General features: G+C 22.8%; 7 protein-coding genes across 10 annotated transcripts in view; 6 read left to right on the plus strand and 1 right to left on the minus strand.

The window, feature by feature from the left end:
• The first annotated feature begins 156 nt into the window (after positions 1 to 156).
• On the plus strand, positions 157 to 3,262 carry LOC122854406. Its single transcript, XM_044155031.1, has 2 exons — positions 157 to 213; positions 297 to 3,262. Exons 1-2 carry the CDS (start codon positions 195 to 197, stop codon positions 3,260 to 3,262), a joined length of 2,985 nt encoding a protein of 994 aa, XP_044010966.1. The 5' UTR covers positions 157 to 194.
• A 207-nt stretch (positions 3,263 to 3,469) lies between these two features.
• LOC122854408 (rRNA N6-adenosine-methyltransferase ZCCHC4-like) lies at positions 3,470 to 5,367 on the plus strand. The gene is made up of 4 exons (XM_044155036.1): positions 3,470 to 3,644; positions 3,718 to 4,265; positions 4,339 to 5,035; positions 5,119 to 5,367. Exons 1-4 carry the CDS (start codon positions 3,563 to 3,565, stop codon positions 5,319 to 5,321), a joined length of 1,530 nt encoding a protein of 509 aa, XP_044010971.1. The 5' UTR covers positions 3,470 to 3,562; the 3' UTR covers positions 5,322 to 5,367.
• Positions 5,368 to 5,578: 211 nt separating this feature from the next.
• Positions 5,579 to 6,326, plus strand: LOC122854413 (neurophysin 1-like). Its single transcript, XM_044155043.1, has 3 exons — positions 5,579 to 5,808; positions 5,891 to 6,095; positions 6,162 to 6,326. Exons 1-3 carry the CDS (start codon positions 5,680 to 5,682, stop codon positions 6,257 to 6,259), a joined length of 432 nt encoding a protein of 143 aa, XP_044010978.1. The 5' UTR covers positions 5,579 to 5,679; the 3' UTR covers positions 6,260 to 6,326.
• Positions 6,327 to 6,683: 357 nt separating this feature from the next.
• On the plus strand, positions 6,684 to 7,554 carry LOC122854411 (larval cuticle protein A3A-like). The gene is made up of 3 exons (XM_044155040.1): positions 6,684 to 6,867; positions 6,943 to 7,141; positions 7,218 to 7,554. The coding sequence occupies exons 1-3, from the start codon at positions 6,856 to 6,858 to the stop codon at positions 7,523 to 7,525; spliced, it is 519 nt and encodes a 172-aa protein (XP_044010975.1). The 5' UTR covers positions 6,684 to 6,855; the 3' UTR covers positions 7,526 to 7,554.
• Positions 7,555 to 7,816: 262 nt separating this feature from the next.
• On the plus strand, positions 7,817 to 9,668 carry LOC122854409 (serine protease HTRA2, mitochondrial). Of its 2 annotated transcripts, none has more exons than XM_044155037.1 (7): positions 7,817 to 8,237; positions 8,285 to 8,414; positions 8,559 to 8,645; positions 8,714 to 8,908; positions 8,971 to 9,121; positions 9,182 to 9,359; positions 9,436 to 9,668. In XM_044155037.1, the coding sequence occupies exons 1-7, from the start codon at positions 7,849 to 7,851 to the stop codon at positions 9,596 to 9,598; spliced, it is 1,293 nt and encodes a 430-aa protein (XP_044010972.1). In that variant the 5' UTR covers positions 7,817 to 7,848; the 3' UTR covers positions 9,599 to 9,668. The 2 variants fall into 2 exon arrangements, with proteins under 2 accessions (XP_044010972.1, XP_044010973.1); XM_044155038.1 differs by having other exon boundaries at positions 7,849 to 8,237; positions 8,285 to 8,408.
• Positions 9,669 to 12,393: 2,725 nt separating this feature from the next.
• On the plus strand, positions 12,394 to 14,116 carry LOC122854410. The gene is made up of 4 exons (XM_044155039.1): positions 12,394 to 12,525; positions 12,674 to 12,842; positions 13,192 to 13,868; positions 13,937 to 14,116. The coding sequence occupies exons 1-4, from the start codon at positions 12,514 to 12,516 to the stop codon at positions 13,994 to 13,996; spliced, it is 918 nt and encodes a 305-aa protein (XP_044010974.1). The 5' UTR covers positions 12,394 to 12,513; the 3' UTR covers positions 13,997 to 14,116.
• A 1,909-nt stretch (positions 14,117 to 16,025) lies between these two features.
• The window catches only part of LOC122854407 (octopamine receptor Oamb-like), a 31,737-nt gene continuing 27,646 nt past the window's right edge, over positions 16,026 to 20,116 (minus strand). For all 3 annotated transcript variants that reach the window (XM_044155034.1, XM_044155035.1, XM_044155033.1), the window contains exons 7-10: positions 18,800 to 19,079; positions 17,313 to 17,474; positions 16,795 to 17,105; positions 16,026 to 16,391 (exon numbers count right to left, since the gene is read on the minus strand). In XM_044155034.1, coding sequence (XP_044010969.1) covers positions 16,274 to 16,391; positions 16,795 to 17,105; positions 17,313 to 17,474; positions 18,800 to 19,079 — 871 coding nt within the window. In that variant the 3' untranslated portion in view covers positions 16,026 to 16,273. The remainder of the gene's footprint in view (positions 16,392 to 16,794; positions 17,106 to 17,312; positions 17,475 to 18,799; positions 19,080 to 20,116) is intronic.

The following is a 20,116-nucleotide window of genomic DNA, read 5'->3' on the forward strand; positions in this document are numbered from 1 at the left end:
GCATGATCAATTAAAAAAAAAATAATAGAACCACCACATTAAATCATAACCTATGTTCTTTAATAAACAAAATAAACACGTGTTGTTAAAAATACAATAAAATATTAAATAATTAATAAAAAAAAATAATAGTTTTAATTAAAAATAAACAAAAAAAATAGCTGTGTATTTATTTTAATTAATAAAAATCAACAATGACTATTTTAACATCAGGTAACTCTACAAAATAACAAAAAATAGCTTAAAAATATTTTACTCATAGTTGTTAAATCTAATTTTTTATTATTTATCTACAGATATGACAAAAAATTTAGACACAGAGGACATGAGTCCCCAAAAAAAGCGTCAAAAGTTGACTAAAAAAACACCTAAAAAATCAAAAACAATGAATAAACAAGAAGAAGAAGAAAAAATGGATTGTCAAGATGACATTAAAGAGCCAAGTTTATCAGACATACAAGATAAATTAATAACAACATTATTAACAAATAAAAAAATAGCATCATCAGAGTATGATTCATTGGCAGAAATATCAAAACAAAATCCTTTATTAATTGAAAAACAATTATCTGAAATATTTAAAAGAATTTTATTAGAAAAAAAAACAACAATTGAAGATAAACAATCATATGAACAATTAATGATAGAAATATTTGATGCATGTGTTCGTCTTCGTAGAGATAAAAAATTAATATCATCAATATTAGTATCACTAAATGATTCTCTAATGAAAAGCAAAATAATAGATTTTAATGTTGATGATATTGTTCCTAAAAAATTTACTGATAAATTTACATTGTCAATGAGAAACATGACAAATCAACAAGTAGCAAGTGTTGCAATGAGTTTTAATTATCATATTTCTTTAATTCCATCAAATTCAAGCTCAATTACAAATCAAGATGTCGTTGTATTAGCTGTCACCACTAGGCTATTTATAATATTCATTGAAGGTGTTCCAATTGCTGACAATACTTGGCTTTTACCTGTTCAAAAAAAATTCATAAGTATCCTTATGGATTTTGGAAAAACCCTGCTAAGCTTTATTGACAAAATAAAAAACACAACTTATGATGAAAAAATTAATATTTATATTTTATCAATGACAGAAAATTGGCAAATTTTAATTGATTTATTTAAACATTATTCACCAGATGCAGTTACAAATGATAACATCAAAAATGTCAATGAAATTATCAAAACAATTACTAAAAATATTGATGATAATACAACAACAAGAAAATATAAATTTTTTTGTAAATTTGAAGAAAATAGAATATGTGAAAAGAAAAATTTATTTCATAAATTATTAAAAAATGATACTGTTTTTAATGACATTGATGATTTTGGTGAAGCATTGATTAATCAATATCCTCATGGTGTTTTACATCTTGATAATTTACAGTTAAAAAAATTATCAAATTGTTTATTAAAAAATTTAACGACAATTGATGAATTAATTTCATGTAAAATTGTTAGAAATAATCGAAATTTCGTAACTGCATTGATACTTGAACTGTTAAACAGTATAAACTCAGTTCTTCCTGATGATTGTGGATCAATATCTAAAAAGTTGATAAATAAAATTGATGGAATTGATTGGTGGGATGATGAATCATCAAGTAAAATTTTTAAATATTATAAAAAACAATTGACAAAACCAGAATGGTCAAAAATTGATGAAAGCGATGTTATAAATAATTGCTTAAAAAATTTATTGTCATTACCATTGATGTACTGTCAAGAAGATCTAAAAGAACTTATATTTTTACTGATGTTTACATTTAAAAATGAATTTCCAGATAAATCAGAAAGTAGATTAATTTGTATTAAAATTTTACATGATATTAGTGAATCATGCACGTTTGATATACTCAAATACATACCATTGAATGTTATCCTCGAGGATTTATCAGCACAATCAGAATTAATAATAACAAAAATTCTTGAATCTGCATTAACAAACTATGAAAATTTAGAAACACTTAAATCATTGATAAAAGAAAATCCAGATAATATTAAATTAAATAAAACATCAATAAAACTTATTGAAGTTCTTGATAAAATAAAATCAAAAATAAAGCTACAAGATGTTAAAGATTGTTTAACAAAAATTGATAAAAAGTTGCAGAAAATAATAAGAAATAATATGAATGATGACGTTGATAATGCTGATAAATTAAAACGTTTAACACTTGTTATTAAATACACAGTAACACAAAATAATAAATTTGATGATGACGAGTTGTTGCAAGCAATTCATTCAGCTCTTAATTTATTGATTGGTGATAATAAAATTGATGGTCTTGAATCAACAAAAGAAGGACAACAATTTATTAAAATTGTTCTGCACAATAAATCAAATGGTATAGTACTTGATAATGTTGTTGTTAAAAATATATGGACATTGATGTTAAAAAAATCATCAGAAGATATAATACCATCATTGATTGAAGCAACTGATTCAAAGATTCTTGGTGTTGTATTAAATTCACTTAAAAAACAAACATTCACAACATTAAAAAAAATAAATAATGAAAATGAAGAATTATTTAATAATTGTTTATTACTTTGGAATTTAATTGCCAAAGCAGATATGGGATCAGAACGTGCTAAAGTTAGACAAGCAATGATAAACATGATGTTGGAAACATTAAAAACATCAACAGTACCATATGAAAATAGTCGTGATAATGTTATAATATTAATAACATCAATTGTTGCATCAAAACACATGCATATTAATGAAAAAATAATTGACAATATATTATTTGTAATTAATAATATTATTGATGAATCAATAAACATTGATATTTGCTATGAAACACTTAAATTATGCTCTGGTTTTTTGAGACATCGTATCAATATGATTGCTGATCGTTTACCATGTTTTTTAATATTATTTAAAAAACTCATTAATTATACAATTAATCAATCAAGAATTGACATGATAAATCAACATAAAATAACATTATTAACTATTGAAATTAATAAAATATCAAGTGCATTGATTAAAATGAAAAAAGATTTTGCTAGATTAAGTCCTTATTTTATTGGTGATTTAATTAAAATTTATGCTGATGGTGTTATACCATTTTATGTTAAAGAATCAATTGATGAAACTGTTGGTCTTTATTTGAGTATTTGTGATCATCATGCAATATCATTGTTAAGTAGAGTATTACCATCATCAATGCAAGAAATATTTAAAAATTTGTATGCTAATTATAAAAAATTCAACAAATTTACTGGTAAAATATAGAAATTAATTTGTATAAACTTTTCTTTGAAATAAAATGAATAAATTGATTATTTTTTTGTGTTTTTTTTAAATTTAGTTATTAATATTAATTATATTTATCATGCAAGGGTAATTTGTTTAATTAAATAATTAAAATTTGATATAGTATTATAGTAAAATGTGCGGTTACTACTGGCACTACTCTTAGAAATAATCGAAATAATAATAAGAATTATTTGACACATGTGTTGATCCATGTTGGTCTCCAACAAAATCCAACAGCTATTTACAATTAACATTGTCGAAATAATATATTAAATAATGGATGTTGATATTAAAATTGATCGATCAAGTGTTGAATGTTCATGGGGAAGTCTCAAGGATCATCCAAAATGTCCACATGGTAATTTTTTTTGTTAATTAAATGAATTATATTTATTAAAATGATATCTAACCTACAATTGTATTAATAACAGGACCAACATTATCATTTGGAAAACGAATTGATGGTGAATTGCGAGAATTTTATTCATGTTCAGCATGTCGTGATCGTAAATTATGTAATTTTTATCTTGAAAAAGGTAAAGTTTTATCGAAAATTCAACAATCATTTTGGCAAGAACAAATTAAAAATTATCTAAATCCATACAGTAGTCATGTTAAATTTTTCATTAAATTTAATGAATTATTATCAATTAAAAATGATAATCGTGGCTATTGTTATACATGTGAAAGATTATTAAATATAAGCGAAAAAAATAAACATGAAAATCATGAAATAAAATGGTCATTAACTGATGAACAAATGAATAATCCAACAATGATATTAAAACCATTATCAAATCCAAAAAAAGAAGCACAATATATGTTTTCTAAAAAATCAACAATTGACATTGTTAATATGATTATTGAAGCTGGTGGTAAACATGTATTGTGTATTGGAGCACCAAGAATATATGAGTACATAAATAAAAATTACAATGATAAAATATCAAGTTTACTTTTGGATTTTGATCCAAGATATGTAAGTATAATTAATACACTAAATAATTAATAATTTAAATGTTTAATTAATAATTAATCTTGAATTATTGCAGCACAATTTTTTTGGACCATTAAATTTCTGTTGGTATAATCTTTTTAATAATCATTTTTTCAATGAAGAATCAAAAGATGTATTTAAAGATTATTTAACACAAGATGGTGGAAAAAATATATTTCTCGTTTGTGATCCACCATTTGGTGGTCGTCTTGAATATATTTCACAAACAATTAAGACAATATCTGATCTCCATAAAAGCTGGAACAAACTTGATGATGAAACATCGTTAAAAATATTTTTTATATTTCCATATTTCATGGAACCAGCTATGAAAATGAAAGCAAATCCTCCAGGTATTGATGGTGGTTTAAAAGAACTTAAAATGGCTGATTATAAAGTTGACTATGATAATCATCCATTGTTTATAAATAATGATAAAGGAAGAAAATTTGGTTCACCAGTTAGAATATTTACAAATTTACCATTAAATTTAATCAAATTATCAGAACAAGATGGTTATAAATATTGTAAAAGATGTGATAAATGGTCATCACAAGAAAATAAACATTGTAAAAAATGTAAATCATGCACATCAAAAGATGGAAGAAGATACAGACATTGTAATATATGTAATCGTTGTGTTAAACCAACTTGGAAACATTGTAAAAAATGTGAAAGATGTCTATTAGAAACTCATACTTGTGGTGTTAAACCAAGAATAACTGGTGAATGTTTCAAATGCAAATCAACTGGTAAATATTAACAATATAATTTTTATATATTTAACATAATTTAATTCAATGTTTAATTAATTATTTATTTTTTTTTTCTTTAGATCATATTGAAAAAGATTGTCCTGTTGGTAAACCAAGTAAAAAACGTAAAAATAATGACACAATTGAATCACCAAAAATTAAAAAAATTAAAAAAAATACTAATGATGTTTCTGATAAGCAAAAAAAAAATAAAACTAAAAAAATTGTCAACATGAAAACTACTATTGTTAAAAAAACAAAAAAAAATATTAAAAAATTGTAAGTTTTTTCTGTTTTTTTTTAAATAAAAATATAAAAATTTTTATATTTAAATTTTGTTGTTTTATTATTACGTATTTATATGACTATATTTTTTTTTTTTAAAAGATAATCATAGAATAAAGAGTAATAGAATTTTATGAAAATTTTATTTGAATTATTCTTTTATGTATTTGTTGGTGATAATCTTTTGAGTGCTCTATTGTGATTTGTCACATTGTGATTTGTGATGATACTTTGAATATAAAATGATACAATTTTTTTAGTATAAATAGAAGATGTTGATGATGAGAAAGATCAGAAGAAACTCAGCCAGTGAGTAACAAGTTAGTTTGACATTTGAAGATAGTAAAATATAAATAATGATGAAGGAAATTATTGTGATGAGTTTACTTGTCTCAGCCAGTTTGGCTTGTCTTATTGTTAATTGTCCACGTGGTGGTAAACGAGGTGAATCACCATTTTTATCAATGCAAGGTCTTGTTAAAGAAGTGAGTTTATTAATTTTTTAAAAATATTTTCTTTTTGATCATTCAGGGTAGTTGATAGGGATAATTAAATTTTTTTTTTTAGTGCCAAAGTTGTGGTCCAGGACATCAAGGCCAGTGTTTTGGACCAAATATTTGTTGTGGAACAAATATTGGATGTTTTATTGGTACACCAGAAACTTATAAATGCAGAATGGAAAGTCTTTATTCAAGACCATGCATTGCTGGTTTTGCAATGTGTCGTGATAATAATGGAAGATGTGCTGCTAATGGAATCTGTTGTTCTCAAGGTAAATTTAAAAAATTAAATAAAGAATTATAAATAAAATAAATAATTGTTATTTTATTTACTATAGAAAATTGTTCAATTGATGCAACTTGTAAAACTAATGAAGATTATGATAAAAAAATTGGACAAGAATATCCAAGAATTTCTTCTGATAATGATCAATAAATATGAATAACCATTTCTTAATAATTATCAAATAATGCAAAAGACAATTGTAATAATTATCATTCTCCATTTGACGATGTTATCATTAAAGTTGTAAAATAATTATATAATTGAAATAAAGAAAAATCTTCCACTAATAGAACGTGAGATATTTTTATTTTTTCATTTAAATATTAATTTCGATTTTCTATTGAATATATAATTTTTAAATGACCATGAAAAAGGTTTATAATCATTAATTAAAATATATATTTTTCAATTTATGATTTCATGAATCATATCTAGATTTAAATTATGAAATTTACCAAAAAAAAAAAAATGATCCAATAACTATGACTAAAATAATGTAACATTAGAGAGACAAGGTCATTTCCTAGATTGGACGTATCAAGCACCAATTCTATAACGTGGACACATGTAACGTATGACTATCACTTGAGGAAAGGGTGTGGCGTCTCTCCTGCCTAATTCGAGGTCCAATTTAACGATTGCACTAATATTTGTAGATCGTAAACCACTATATAAACTCAAGTATCTCACTGAAAAGATATCATTCACTTTGAGCTATCAATAAACAAAGTATCTCAACAACAAAAATGGCATTCAAGGTAGATATTATAATATACAAACTTTGTCTTGATAATTTAATATTTAAATCTAATGTTATTTGTTTTTTTTTGTAGTTTATCACTCTTTTGGCTTTGGTAGCAGCAGCCAATGCTAGCTTCATCAGCTCAGTTGGACCACTTGCTTATGGTGCAACTTATGCAGCATCACCATATGCATATGCTGCTTCTGGTGTACCTTTGGCTTACACTGCTCCAATCATCACCAATCAACAAGTTGTAGAGCCATACAACCCAAATCCCAAATACAGTTACAGTAAGTAAACTTTTGTTGTTGTTGTTTTAATTGACAACTTGATAATTAATAAATACTTGATGTTTTTTTTTCATAGACTATGGTGTATCAGATCCTTTGACTGGTGATCACAAGAGCCAATATGAAACTCGTAATGGAGACCAAGTTACAGGCAGCTATTCATTTGTTGAAAGTGATGGAACCACAAGAACAGTTGATTATACTGCTGATGATGTCAATGGATTTAATGCAGTTGTACGTAAAGATCAAACAGCCACTGTTGCTGTTCCAGCTACACCACTTGTTGTTAAATCTGTTGCATCACCAGTTTATCAAGCTGCTTCAGTTTACAATGTTGCAACACCATTAGCACATCAATACGTTCAAACTGTTCAAAACTGGTAAACAACAAATATCGACAACCTTATTTTATCCTGATTATGATTTATAAAAAATAAAAAAACCTTATTGAAAAATTAATATGCTTTTTGTTGATGTTCCTTGAATTATTCCTTGTTACTATCAACTATATTTTTTCTATCTCCAAATAAACTATTACAAATAATTTTTTCATTCATAATAACAAACATGTGCTAGACATGTTACTTACCTTCATTTTTTTTCTCATTTTAAAATATATTTAATCAAACATGGCAACTTCCCGGGCAAAAAAATAAAAATAAAAATATAAATAATAAAAATAAAAAGATAAAAAACATTCTAATAAAATGGCGAGTTTATTATCGCGTATAATTTTAAATACTCTATTAAAAAATCGTATAAATAATAAATACCACGTGCCTCTATCAATATCAAGTATTAGTACAAATAAAAATTATAAAAAATATAATGATGAATCAAAAAGCAATTATCAATGCTCAAAATTAGATTATATTTTGACATTTTGTTCATTCGGCATTGGTTATGTTATTTATAAATACAAAAATAATATTATTAATTATATTGATGATAAGATAATATTAATACCAGTTGTTGAAGCTGCAAAATTAATAACAACAAATGTCAGTGAAAATCGTGAAAGATATAATTTCATTGCTGATGTTGTTGAAATATCAGCACCATCAGTTGTGTACATAGAAATAAAAGATCACAAAAGGTAATATAACATAACTTGGAATAAAAAAATTAAATTGAAAAAAATAGAATTGATTATTTTACAGGTAAACCAGCTACAACAAGTAATGGATCTGGTTTTATTGTCGGCGAAGATGGCTTAATTCTAACAAATGCTCATGTTGTTGTTAACAAACCAAATACAATTGTCAAGGTAAACGTAAGTCCCAATAAAATATCCTCATATTTCCACTCAAGGTATCACAATAATCCTCAACCAGTCCTATCAATTTAATTAAATCATAAAATATTTATATATTTATATGCAAATAAATTTATTGAAATAATCTCAATCCATTACTAGGTAAGACTTCAAGATGGTACAACTTATTCAGGAATTGTTGAAGATGTTGATATGCAAAGTGATTTAGCCACAATTAGAATTAACAAGGTAAATTTTCTATTTTCCTTAGTTATTATTCATCAATAAAATTCAATAACTATTCATCAACTTGATAGAAAAATTTACCAGTTATGAAACTTGGTACATCATCACAAATTCGTCCTGGTGAATTTGTCGTTGCAATTGGATCACCACTTGCATTAAGTAACACAATAACAAGTGGTGTTGTTAGTAGTGTTAATCGTCAAAGTTCTGAGCTTGGTTTGATGAATAAACAAATGGAATACATACAAACAGATGCTGCAATAACTGTGAGTAAATAATTAATTTATCATTATTTTAATTTTAATATTCAATATATTATTGATGATAGTTTGGTAATTCTGGTGGTCCATTGGTTAATCTAAGTGGTGAAGTTATTGGAATAAATGCCATGAAAGTAACAGCTGGTATATCATTTGCAATACCAATTGATTATGCAAAAGATTTTTTAAAAAAGACAGAAAATCGACGTAAAAATAAAGGTAATTTATCAAAATAAAAACAATAAACAAAAATAATGTAGATTAATATTTTTTTTTTAGATATAAATCATGTTAAAAAATTTAACGAGTCATCTGTTAGACGTTACTTGGGTATAACAATGTTGACACTTACACCAGATATACTATTTGAATTGCAACAAAGAAATAATAATGTACCATCATCAATAAGACATGGTGTATTAATATGGAAAGTCATGCTGGGATCTCCTGCCAACAAGTACGTTTAAAAATAAACATATCAAATACATTAATGATTAATTGTAATAATTAAAAATAAAATATTTATATTTCAGTGGTGGTCTTAAAGCTGGAGATATTATAACTCATGTTAATGATGAACCAGCAACATCAGCAACAAGTATATACAAAGCACTTGAAACATCGGGTATCTTGACCCTGAAAATTCTTAGAAATGGTGAGATATTTAAACTCCGCATTGAACCTGAAGATGTTTGAATATATACTATAAAAAAAAAAAAAGAGAAACACAATACATACTTGAAAAATAAAATAAAAAAAATTTATTCACAAAGAGAATTGTGCCGATCGTTAAGGTATTTTACTGTATCAAAGAAATAATAAAAAATGTAAAAAACAATATAAAATATTATATGGTAAAAGAATGAGTGAATAGAAGAATATAAAAAAAAATTGTAAATTTTTCTAGGGTGTGGTTGATGATATCAAACTGGCGCCAAATGTACTTGCAAATTTAATAACTATTTAATTTATATATATATATTTTTTTATTTTAACAAAAATAAATTAAATAATAATCATACATTTATGTGCGTGGTACTTTGATGTTCGCCTACACATTCAACTCACTTACCAGTTTTTTTTAAAAACTTTTTTTTTTTAACATAAGCTACTTGTGTTTAATACCTCTATTATTGTTCATAATTTTATGACTTTTTAACATAGAAAAAATGAACAATAAAAATGTGAAATAAATAAAAAATAAAATAGTTTAAATTAATTAATTAATTTGACGAAAAATTAAATAATTAAATTTTCATATTTTTGGCTCAATTGAATATGTTTTTTTTTTTTTTTCGATTTAAATATACATTGATTTTTTAAACCAATGAATATATTAAATAGCAATATCATGAAAAAATAAAAATAAATAAAACATTTTCTTTTTAAAAAGTAACGGAAATATGTAAATTTATAAAGTTAGTGGCAATGAACTCTCTCGACTTTAGATTAGATCGTTTTACTGGTATTCTCATTCTCAATGTTATTTTTTTTTTATTTTTATATAGAAAAATATATTTGTTTTTAAAAAAGTTTTAATCTTTTTTTTAAAAAAAAACAAAGTACTTATTCAGCATGTTCAATGGGGTTAAAAAGATACGCTATACAATACTTTTATTATTATTTTTAATAAAAAAAATTTCCAGCTCTTTTTCCAGCAGACAAGTTGGAAATAACGCATGGCTCTATATAAATACACGATGCGAATATATACTTGCATGGTATGCACTCCAAACTTGTTTTTCTTCATGACATTTTTATTCTACTCGATTTTTCGTTTGATGATTTTATTATATAAAATTTTATATATAATTTTTTTTTATATTCAATACATTGTATTATTCAAGAATTTATTCATCTTATTATTATTTTTTTTTTATCAATTTGATTTTATTTTATATAATAATTTTTTATCTTTATTGTATTTTTATTTTTTTTTTTTTTTCATTCAACATTCTCTCTCCTATTTCACCGTGAGAAAACCTTTTGCGTAGTTGACTTGAGCGTAGGTGCGGATGCAAATACTGTGTAAAGGGCTGATAAAAAAAAAAATATAAAATATTAAAAATAAACGATTTACCATGCCTTCCAATAATAATATTCGCTTTACATTGCTTAATATGACGGAAGTACAAATATACATACCTGGTTTTATATTCATGTTATTTAAATTTTTTTTTTTTTTCGTTTCATATTTACGTTTGATGCTGGACCCCCACGTTATGAACAAGATCAACACGATGAAATATATTAAAATGCTTGCTTGAATATAAAACATCCCTTGATTGACATTTATTTATTTAATTTTTTTTTTTTTTATATTGATTGTGCATGAATAATAAATATACTGCTTATTTTTCATGTCAAAAAAAAATATTTATTTTGTCCAATATATATTTGGAAATTTAAAATAAATAAAAAAAAAATTTCAATCATGATGAAAATTTATTGCTGTATAAATTTATCTATTTTTTAAAATTAAAATTAATTAAATATTTTCATTATTATCATCAGTTATATACAGTAAATGAACTAATGAAAATAAAAAAAAATTTTTATTTTTTTTTCTGATAAATTGAACAGTATTTTATAAAAAAAAAAAAAATATAAAGCAATTTTAAAATAGAATTTTCAAGTTAAGTATTAAAGTTGACATTGAGTGTTCCACTTAATATTTCGACGGATAAAATTTTATTACATAAAAAATTACTTATAAACTTGTTATATTTTTAAAAAAAAAAAACAAATTTAATTATTAAAAAGCTATTATTAAATTTTATGGAAAATATTTCGACCGATAAAAATTGTTAAAATAAAACTTGAATAGCTTTGAACAATAACAAAACAATTACCGATAAATTTTTAATTTTTTTAAAAACAATAATTAGTAATTGCATCTAAACAACAACAAAAAAATTTTAGTGTCAATGTCAAAACCAACGCGTTTATTAGCACCTACATGTACTTTCCATTGTATTATTTATTTTTATTTATTTTTTCATGAGTAAGATGAATGGAATTGTAGTCCTACTTGTACATCCATCATCACTCATCACTACTCGTAACAAATAAATTTATTTTTAAAAATAAAAATACCAGCAAAACATGTCAGTTAATAATCTCTAAACATAAAAATAAATACAATATTTGCTGTGAAAAAATCCCTAAAAAATAATTCAAACAACAACCAATTATAAAAAATATATGCATCAATTAAAAATAAAAAACTTGGAGTCAAAAAAAAAAAAAATATATATAGATAAAAAATAAATAAATAATTGTATCAGTTGGTGTTGAAAGCAATATAAAGTATGATTTATCGTTTTTAAAAATCAAGATTTGATTTGTGATGGTTGTTGGTTTATTCAGTATATGATACCACAATAATTTACCATCATGTATCTAGATGTGATAGCTTCATGGATATCTTGGTTCAATGTAAAATAGGTGGGGAAAAATAAGTGAGAAATAAGGGGGATTCATGACTCTTCTATATAAGAGGATGCATTATCCTCTAAGTGACCCTAACTATACATTCTCACCATCATCAGTATCTTGGTCATCATCATCATCAACAATATCATTAACTGAGTGATAAAAATATTTTAAAAATGTTAAAATTTGTGAGTAAATTTAATTAATTTATCATATAGAAATAAAATAAATTAAATGAAAAATTTGATATTATTTTAAATTTAAATTTAAAAAAAAAAATTGATAAAAGTTGTGTTAAATTTCGATAGATATTTATTTGTTTTTGTTTTGGGATAGATGGGATTGTTTGTTGGTCTTGCAGTTGGTGGTTTTGGATCGACAATTAGAAATACTTGGCCTGAATCTCAGTATCATAATCAAGATTCTTTGGGTTCTTATCGTTATGGTTATACATCACCTTATCATTCAAAAAGTGAAACAAGAACAAATGGAATTACCCAAGGTGGTAAGTTTAATTTTTCATATATAAATTCAATCGTATTTGCTTCATTTAATTTTTGCAAATTAAATCAATAAATAACTTTATTCATCAAATAAATTATTTTATTATATAAAATATTAATTAAAATTTTTTAAATTTATACAACACTGGTTCGTAAAATATGAGTTTACTATAAAATCCTGCAGATAATTATTCGTAGAAATTTATCATAAAAAATGTAAAAAATATTTTTAAACAAATAAAATTTATTTAAAAAAAAAAAAATACATATCGATGTAAAAAATATAAAAATAAATAAATTGAATTTTATTAAATTTGAATGATTTTTTTTTTGTATAAAAAAAATATATAGGATATTCATATATTGATGCTAATGGAATTCTCCAAGCAGTTCAATACACAGCAGATGATGTGAATGGTTTTCGTATAAGTGGAAGTAATATACCAAAACAAATTGAAAATAATAATTTACAATTGATTGAAAAATCAGATATTGCTGAATCACAAAAAAATCATATATCTCAATATGATAATAACAATGAAAATCCATTGAATGCTGATGATATTTCTAAAAATGAATTAATTAAAAATCCATATTTATTAACAAAAGCTGAGGCATCAAGTATCAATGTACCGGTACCAACAAATATGCATTTAATAAATAAACAAATTGATTATTATAATGGTAATAATGGAGCTTCATCATCAGCATTACCAATAGAAATAAAATCAACACAACCAGTAGCTTCTTCATCATGGATTTTACCAGTGTCTTCTTATCCAGCAACGTCATCATTTGTTCCAGCAGCTACTGCGTTTGTTCCAGCAGCTGCTGCATTTGTTCCAGCAGCTGCTGCATTTGTTCCAGCAAGAAGAATGCATAGTTCATTACATCATACTCAAGATAGTTTAGGACAATATGATTACACTTACACTGGTGATACCAGTGCCAAAAGTGAATCAAGATCATTGGATGGAACTACAAGAGGTGCATACAGCTATATTGATGCCAATGGTATTTTACAACAGGTACATCATCTTTTATAATTTAATTTCATTTTTTTTTCTAGCTTTTAATTTACTTTTCGTTTTGCCAGGTACATTATATCGCTGATCACAATGGATTCCGAGTACTTGCTACTAATTTACCTTCATAATTTCAATCGATAGTCTCTTCCATCAATTTTTTCATTTTACCCTTTTTTTTTTATTTTTATTTTTCGATCTACTTTCACACTGATAATAGTAATAAAAAAAAAGCTTTGATCTTTCTGCAGTTGACAGATAAATTGAAAATTTATTTTATATTATAAATAAAATCAGATTGATTGTTCTTTTTTTTTTTTTAAATCAATTATTTATTGACTTTTTTAAAGTAGAAAATATATTATTTTTTTTTTTCTTTTTGATTAAATTAGTTGGTTTTTTTTTCGACAGTATTATGAAATTTTTTTTAAAACATATATTATAATAAAATCTTGGAATTTTAATAAAAAATGATTTAATGGTTTAAAAAAAAAAAAAAAGACATTATAATTTAATAAAAAAGAAAAAAGAAATAATAATAATATGGTAATGGAAAATTTTGGGAAATATTTATATAACATTTGTGTATAAATATCAAATAGAATTTAATAATATCATTGAATGCATTTTGAGTTGATTCAACAGGTCGTGGATTAAATGTAAATCCACTTGAGACGACTGAATATTTTTTTTTTTTAATTATATAATTTTATAACTCAACTTAAAAAAAATAAATAAAATAAATAAACTTTTTTTTTTTAAAAAAAATATATGTTTTTTAAATTATTTCTCACCCCAATTTCCATGTGATCTGAAAAGAAAAAAATTCTAAAACATTAAAAAAAAAAAAAGCTTATTCATAAATAAGATAAAAAAAAAATTATAAAACTTTTTAACCTGTTGGAAAAATTATGAAAAATAAAATAAAAAAATAAAACTGTCGACGGGGGTTTAAACAGGGGTTGGTTTTACCCAAAGGACAAATGAAAATAGCCCAAGGGATTGACATACTTGTATTAAATAAAGTACACATTAAATAATATACCTTATGTGTGTTTCGAGGAATTAAATTTTAACTAGAAATTATCAACAAAATCAAAATTCATTCACATATATTTTTTTTATCATTATCATCACTTTGATTTGACCTATTTTAATATTTTTCATTTTAACATATCACAACAAATATTTAATTTTATTATTAATTTTATTTATATAATACTTATTAATTATTATTATTTCATTCTTATCATTTACACATTTTTGAGTATTATCAAATACAATTTACTCATTAATAATAATAACAATAATAATTAATATTTTATTATTATTAAAATTACGAAATTTTTAAATATTTTATTTTTTCTATCTAGTAAAATATTTTTAAAACTCATTTGTTGTTTTAATAATAATAATATATTATTGTTATTATTATTATTAGTATTTCGCGTGTTTATAAATTATACTAAGCTATTGTTTATTTATTTATTTATTTATTTTTCTATAGCCAGTGAAAATAATTATGTCAGTTTGATAAAAAAAAAATTGAACTTTTTTTATTCCAAGAAATATGATATGCTCAAATTATGGCTGAAAATAATTAAGGATGAATAATAAAATATGAAAAATATAACAGTAAAAAGGAGGAGTAATATTGAAAAATAAATAAATAAATAAAATACGTATGATTATATATACAACATGTATGATGGTAACATTAAAAACACGTACATCATTAAATATTATATGTAAATACATGCAAATATGATATTATTATTATTTATTTATAATTATTGAGTAAATTATTATTTTTTCTTTTTTTTTTTATTCAGTCATATTTTGTATTATTAATTTTAATATTATCCAATTATTTCATTTATTTATTTTACTTCCAAATTTATTAGATTTTTTTTTTTTTTTAAATATAAAATTTTGGTTGTTTTAATTAATTTTTATAATTTATTTTTTGTCTTTTTATTTATTACTTAAACAATGTATCAATTATTGAATTTAATAATTATTTATTGTTTATTTTTGTCGATATTTTTTGGTTTTATTTTTATTTTTTTGACTAGATTTATCATATTTTTTTGATGTTGGTTTATTAAACATGGATATTGAATAATTAATGGGTGATTAATTAATTATTTTAATTCATTGTTTTTTTTTTTTTTGTTTGGTTTGTGATGGTTTAATTTGTTGGTGGCTAGATGACAAATTTGTGGAGACTAGGTGGTAGTTGTCATGGTGGTTTTGATGCAAGAGAAAGAGGTTGTTCTATTTGTGGTTATTGTGGTTGATTTATCATCATTGATAGATGATTTATTATGTGATGGCACGTTACTTATCATACTTTTTTTTTTATTATTAAATATGACGCGGTGCGTGCCGCCCCGCGTACGCTACAGTCACCTTGAATCACTTTGTGAATGAGTATTTTGATCAGAGCATGGATCTGGATCAGAATCTTCAATTGATACACCATGCTGTGGTACACGTATTGTATAACTTGGACTTCTGTCATTTCTGTAATTATTATTACTACAAATAATTTCTTTTTTTCATTTTTACTTTTCGATTTATAACAAATCGATAGAAAAAAAAAATTAAATGTACATTTAATCCATTCGAAATTCCGCTAAATGAATGATTTAAAAAAAATATAAATTTATCGAAATTTTAAGAAACTTAATTAAAAATAAATTCACAGAAATAATAGCCATTATTTCTGATATGAAAAATATTTTTAAAATCAATTTTCGACAAGTTTAATCAACTATATTTTCATTTTAATTAAAAAAAAAAAACTGGGAAATATTTCGAAATTGAAAAGCATAATATAAAGAATATGAATGTTTAGTTTTTTAATATTTTTTGTTTTATTATTTATTATTGTTAATATATATATATTACAAAATGAAAAATTTACCTTGTTGCCAGTTGACTTCCATCACTTCCACGTCGTAATGAATTTTTATTTTTATTGCATAAACAATTGCATATAATACGTTTAAATGCAAATCTAAAATCTTTACTGAATAATGCATATATACATGGATTTATTGCTGAATTACAGTATCCAAGCCAAAATAATACACTAAATACTGTTGGATGTATACATTTTGCACAAAATGCACGTATCAAATACATTGTGAAAAATGGTAACCAACAAACAATAAATCCACCAACAATTATTCCCAGTGTTTTAGCTGCTTTTGTCTCCATTCGAAATCTCTTGACCTAAAAAAAAAAAAAATAAATATTATTAATTAATATAAATAAATTAAAACAATAATAAATAAATAATTAAATTAATATCTTCATGTAAGAGCTTTTATTATTGAGCTTTTTTTTGATGACATGTGGATTTGCTGTAACAGCAGTATTGGATATCGAAAAAAAAAAAAATATATATATAATTGATTGGCTGATGGCCAAGTAACCTACCTGTGCTTTTATATTTCTTTTTCCCATTTTCATGACTCTTGGTTTTCCTTCATTGCATGGAGTCAATTCACGAAGTGAAACTTCATCACCTGTCATTTGGCTCTCACAACTACTTCTTCTATTTTGTTTTTTTGTACTTCCAATTCTATTTATTCCACCTACCTAATAGTAAAAAAAAATAATAAAATTTTTGTGTTAAATTATTATTTAAATTTATAATTAAACGCGACAAATTAAATAACAGATTGAATTAAATTTTGATTGAATTAAATTTGAATAATTGATTAAACAATCAATTGTCATTGTATAATATATAAATTTTATAATAATTATTATTATTTATTATATATACCACATGTTTTGTTGATATATATTTTATTATTATTTATATTGATGAGTATATATCAATTGACTGGTCTGTTTGGTCATGCAAACATTGGCAATTAAAACAATACATCACAATATGATTTTCACTATGTACATGTGAGTTTATTAAATGATAAAAATTGTTTTTTTTTCATATGTATAAAAATAAATACATAGAAAAAACATTTATATATAAATTGATATTGTTTGCGGCTACGTCAAACGATTTTGATGCTGCAATTGAGTTTAAATAAATGTCAACTCAATATTCAGTCTACCAAATATGTTTTATTATTATTTTTTAAAATATAAATATTTATTTTTTTTTTTTATAAATGTATATTATTTATTTTTAAATTAATTTTTAATAATTAGTAAATTTTTTATTTGAAAGAAAAAAAGCTTTTTTTTAAATAATTTAATATTTAAAATTTATTATTATTATTCGGCATTAATAAACGTAATTTTGGATATTTAAAATAGCTGATTAATTAAAAATTCATAAAAAAAAAAAAAAAATTAATTGCATATTATTTCGAAATTATAATAGAAATAAAAATATTCGAAATTTCGAAATTTTCGAAAAATTAATTTTACAATTTTTTCATTATTATTTAATAATTATTTAAATTTTTAAAATAATATTTTTTTTTTAATTTTCAATTTATTCTACTGTCTATTTAAAAAAAAAAAAACAATTCATGCATATTTTTTTATTTTTAAATAAAAAGCTTTTGTAATACTAAAAAAAGATTATAATTTTTAGAGCATAAAATTTCAAATTATTATTTTTCAACATAGTAATTATTATTTTAATAATTATTAATTATTATTATAGTTTTTCCTATAATATTTTACCTCAAAATTACTGTCTGATTTAAATATTTAATTACAAAAATAATACCTATATATAAAATCCAATATTTCGTTGAACAAAAAATATGTAAAATATTTTAAATTACTTGTAAAATTTAAATAAATTAATTCTATAATGTATAGATAATAATAATATATATTAATGTAGATTTATGTAAATTTTACATTTCATTAAATGTAAAATATACTGTATAAATTGTGTAAATGGATACAGGAATAATGTATGAAAAAAAAAAAATGTTTACCTTTAAATGTGTATTTCTAGTTGACAGTTGATTTTGTGTTTGTCCATTACTATAATGCACAGATACTTGTGAACATTTTGATGGTGTTCTTTCAAGTGTATTACACTTAGTATTAAGTGTCTCAGTACTTGGATAAGATACTGATATTTTAATTTTATCACGACGTCCTGATGGATTATTACTTGACTCTGGACTTTTTGGACTAGTACTATTATGTCCTCCATTATGTACACTTCCACGACCACGATGAATTCTCAATGTAAGTCGTTGTTCATCAAATCTAAAATCATCATTAAAAAATAAACAAATTAAATATCAATCTCACAAATAAATAAATTCAATTATTATTTCACTTTTCAATCAAAAAACAAACAATAGAAAATAATATAAATTACACTTTACAAAAACAAATCTACATTTTCTTTTAAACAAAAAAAATTAAAAAAAAACAATATACATGTATATTATATGTTGAAAAAGTTTTGTCGCAAAATATAGAAAAATAAAAAAAATAAAAAATGTAACTTTAAAAACATCAAAAGTAATTTATCTTGAGAAAATAAAAAAAAAAAAAACAAATCTTTGAGTCATAAAGATTTAACAAAGTTTTGAAACAAAACATACTACAAACAATTGAGCTTTAATGGCTAACACTTTTTCACTAGAATAAAAAAATAATAATAATAAATAATAAAATAATAATGAAAAATATATATTGAATTAAATTTGAAAGAAAAAAAAAATTAACACAAGGATATTGAAAAGAAAAATAAAATTACTATTAAAATTTCAATGACAAATAAAGTAAAGTAATTACGTGAGTAAATTCTTTCAATAATGAGTAAATACTAGATGCAATAAATTATCCGTATCGTTGAATATACGGTGATAATGTATATACATCATACTAAAACAAAAAAAAAAAACAATGTGGGCGATTTTATTTCTTCATATTACCATATACGCTTATCGAAAAGTCGGACTTAACTATTTTTTAATATTTTTTTAAATTTATCATTTATTTTTATTTATTTAAAAAATATTATTAATCTATTTTTATTATTTTAATATAATATTTTTAAATTTTTATAAAACTACTGTAATTTAAATAAAAATAAAATAATATTAGATTAATTTTTTCTCGTCTTGAAAATAATATTATAAATTAATATTTTTATGTTATAATTTATTTTTTATCTTAAACTACTACAAGATAAATCTTATTCATTTTACGTTACTTTAAAATAATGTTGTTAAACATTTGTTTTGTCAAACGAGCTAGTAAACTTTAACCTGTTAATTAACGAAGTAAAGTTT

This window comes from Aphidius gifuensis, linkage group LG4 (assembly GCF_014905175.1).
Source record: "Aphidius gifuensis isolate YNYX2018 linkage group LG4, ASM1490517v1, whole genome shotgun sequence".
NCBI lineage: Eukaryota > Metazoa > Arthropoda > Insecta > Hymenoptera > Braconidae > Aphidius > Aphidius gifuensis.